Source organism: Ursus maritimus (genome assembly GCF_017311325.1).
Source record: "Ursus maritimus isolate PB19 chromosome X unlocalized genomic scaffold, ASM1731132v1 scaffold_X1, whole genome shotgun sequence".
Lineage (NCBI taxonomy): Eukaryota > Metazoa > Chordata > Mammalia > Carnivora > Ursidae > Ursus > Ursus maritimus.
This window is the reverse complement of record NW_024423319.1, coordinates 8,345,876-8,349,403: the sequence shown is the minus strand read 5'-3', so window position 1 is coordinate 8,349,403 and position 3,528 is coordinate 8,345,876. Positions and strand designations below refer to the sequence as shown.

Below are 3,528 nucleotides of genomic sequence, written 5' to 3'. Positions count from 1 at the left end.
TCGTTCCACTTTGAGAAAATAGAATTCCTTATTTTTAATGGCTACGCGGTACTCCCATTATCTAGTTGTGCTATTTTTTTTTTAACCAAGCTCCTACGGTTGGGGAGGAAGTTCCTTTGCCCTTCAAGGTCCTCCTTGAGGGAGGATGACTCAAATTGACGTGAGATAGATTAACAGAAAAAGAAATTTAATAGCAGACCTATGGGGAATCACACAGACAGACTGCAGAAACAGAGAGGCAAACACGAGGCTTATAGGAACTAAGGAGAGGGGTAGGGTCTGAAAATAAAAGGGGAGAAAGACCATTAGCAGGAAGGGGGAGAGATGTTTGGAAAACAAAGGTCGCCCTGGTATGCAAATAAATTTTTTATGTAAAGAGGAATCTCTTGGGGAGCCTGGGGGCTCAGTGGGTGAAGCATCTGCCTTCAGCTCAGGTCATGATCCCGGGGTCCTGGGATGGAGCCCCACATCGGGCTCCCTGCTCAGAGGGGAGTCTGCTTCTCCCTCTGCCCCCCCCCACTCTTAAGCTCTCTCTCACTCTGTCTCTCTCAAATAAATAAATAAAATCTTAAAAAAAAGAGGAATCTGTTTCAAGCTCTCATCCTGGTACAGGCAGGCAGTTGAGGGGGAGGTAAAGAGCTTTTCCAGCATCTGCTGGGTTCTGACTGCCTTTGACTCAAAGTCCTGTTCATGCCAAAGTGACCCATCTTGGGGCGGCCTGCCCTTCGCCCCCACGCTCATGTGGGACATTGAGTTTATTCCACTGGCTCACTATTATGACCGATACTAAAATGTAAACACCTCGTCTACACATCTTGAGGCACTTGTCGAGGTGTCCATCAACGTTCTGTCTGATCTCACTTACACATGAATCGAAGAAGGCCGAACCCACAGAAACACAGCAGGATGATGGTCACCAGGGGGTGGGGGGTGGGGGCAGTGAAGAGATGTTGGTCCAAGAGTACAAACTCCCAGTTAGAAGATGAGTAAACTTTAGGGATTTAAGACACAGCATTGTGATCGTAGTTAATACTCTATCACATATTTGAAAGTTGCTAAGAGAGGAATCTTGAATGTTTTCACCACGAAAAACAGTAGTTAAGTGATGTGACAGAGAGGTCAGCTGAGGCTGGGCAATCACATCGCCCTGGAAAAGTGTTAAACCAACACACTGGGCAGCTTACATTTACACAATGTTATATGTCACTTATACCTCAACAAACCTGGAAAACAGTTCTGAAAAACTGCAAGTTTTAGAAAATACATCTTTAAAAAAAAAAAACTTAATTACATTACTGCAGAAATTTGCTCACACAGTTTCAGAGAGTGAGGAAGCCCTGGGCTACCTGAAGATGACTGGCCATTTTCATTTTTAAAGCTTTTCCTTGGGGTCTAAGCTTTCCCTGGAAAGCAAGGACATCGTATTGCGTGGGATCATTCAGGAACATTCTAGGATACACATACACTACTGTGGAAAGACAGGAAGGCAGAGTCTCCCTGGCCTTTTGTGCTGGTCCCCAGCTCCCCCTCCCCCAAATTTCCGTCTAATTGCAGTCAATTCAGTTTTTAATAAGTTTTAATTTTTAATCAAAGCAATACTTACATAGTTTTCAAAAAATCTGATAGTGAAAAAAAAGGTATATAATGAAACAGTAGTAAATCCCCACCCATCCTGCTCAACTCAGTTCCCCAAATCAGAGGCAAAAACGTTTACACCTGTCTGTTTGGTGGTTACCTCCTTTCTTCCTTAAGAATAGGCTTTTATTACTACTTTTTGACTTGATAAAGTGAGGGATTTTGACTTCCCGCTGTCCCAGCAGCCCCCTCCCCCCTCACTATGGCTGAATCACTATTTTTAAATCTCCTGTTGGCTACCTTGCTGGCTTTAATAATACGATCCCTAAACCTGCCTTATTCTTTCAACTAGGGACAGAATCTGGACTTCCTTCTTCACTTCCTGCTTTCCTCCTCTCTGCCTGCCCAGTTGTTGCCTGGGCTGTGCACTGTCCAAGCGGCTAACCTTCCCATCCGGTTCTATCACCGTCATGAAGTCTTCCCTGCTTAGCTGACAGATTTGGTCTAAAAACGCAAAACCTTCACTTCTATTTCCATCGGAATGATTATTCAAATACGGTTCACTGAAGAGCTGAGCCGCAGCGAGCGCTGCACGTGCCCATCAGTGTTCAAGCTGATTCCCTCTCTCCCGCTCCTGGCAGCTGTTCAAAACCCGGCCACGTCTGAGGTTGCTTCCTATTCGAAGCCTGCTTTCCTTGTACAGTTCGAAATGTTCGTCTTCCCCTGCAGTTTCTGTTCGCCGCTGACTTGGCCTTGGGGATGAAGTCATGTGTGCCTTCCAGATCACGTTATTAATTTCCTCCAGCTTCTAACTCAGTCCATCTAATGGCTTAGGATTCATTCTATTCAGTTGCAAGTCTGTTCACATCTTATTCGAATTTGGAAGATTTGCTTTCCCAATCGGACCGTGGCTGTACAGTTGGCTCACCTTTTGGTCGTTAGTAACCTTGCCTCTTGTGTTCCCCCTTCAGGCATCCCGAGACCACCGGCGCTTCCTCACGTTCGGGCTGGTTTGTGATTTATGGCTGCAAGAACGTCTCAAGTATTTCTGAGGATTTTCAGAGTTTAAAGTTCTCTCCTGTTCCTTGAAGTATCTATTTCCTAGAGAATCACCTTTTCATTCGATCCTCGGCTTTTTTGGTTCTCCTGTAGGCTTTCCGCAACTGCTGATTTCTAGCCGCGCATATCCGTGGAGAGACAAGGCAGTGCAAAGGCAGCCCGGCGAGTCTGCATGTGCGAGTCCACCGGCCGCGGTGCTCTCGAGCCGGCGAGCCAGGGGGTGGAAGCCAGCCAACCTTCGGGGACCCCCGAACGCCACCAAGTTAGTTGCTCTAAATATGTACCTGCAGGCGGACGTTGAGCATCACCGAGGCCACCATGTAGAAGTAGGGGAAGTTGGTGCGCAGCCGCCAGGCCAGGTCGAAAAAGGTGATCAGCGTGCGCGTGAGCCCCTTGCAGAAGGCGCCGTAGGAGCCACGGGTCGCCGCCGAGCGCGACAGCCGCACCCCCAGGGCCGACAGGGCCGCCACCGCCGCCGCCGCCGCTGCCGCTGCCGCCATCGGTCTGGCGTCGTCTCCCAGACGGTGCCGGGAGCCCAGGGCTTCCAGCCGGCTGCGCCGACCCACCGATGGACGGACCGAGAGACGCGCGCGGGAACAGCCGGCGCCGGGGGCCCACTGGGCGGCCGCAGATGCCAGCCGCGCTGCACCGCAGATGTCTTCCTTCCCCGCCGCGGCGATCGGCAATCGCTGGTGCTCCGCCGGGGCCGCGGCACTGAGCTTCCTCGGAGTGGGCGGGGCGCTGGAGATAGCGAGCCCCTGGACTGGGAAGGGAGGGGGTGGGGGTGGGGAGGCGGGGACCCAAGGCTGGAGGCAGGGGAGGGAGGGGGAGGGGCACGTGGCTTTCCCGGGAGACCCAGCTTCCTCCTCCCGGTGGTCCTTTTTTTTTTTTTTT

General features: G+C 50.7%; 1 protein-coding gene across 1 annotated transcript; it reads right to left on the bottom strand.

The window, feature by feature from the left end:
* Nucleotides 1-1,564: 1,564 nt before the first annotated feature.
* On the bottom strand, nt 1,565-3,289 carry LOC121105062 (small integral membrane protein 10-like protein 2A). Its single transcript, XM_040641224.1, has one exon. It carries the CDS (start codon nt 3,132-3,134, stop codon nt 2,907-2,909), a length of 228 nt encoding a protein of 75 aa, XP_040497158.1. The 5' UTR covers nt 3,135-3,289; the 3' UTR covers nt 1,565-2,906.
* Nucleotides 3,290-3,528: the final 239 nt, after the last annotated feature.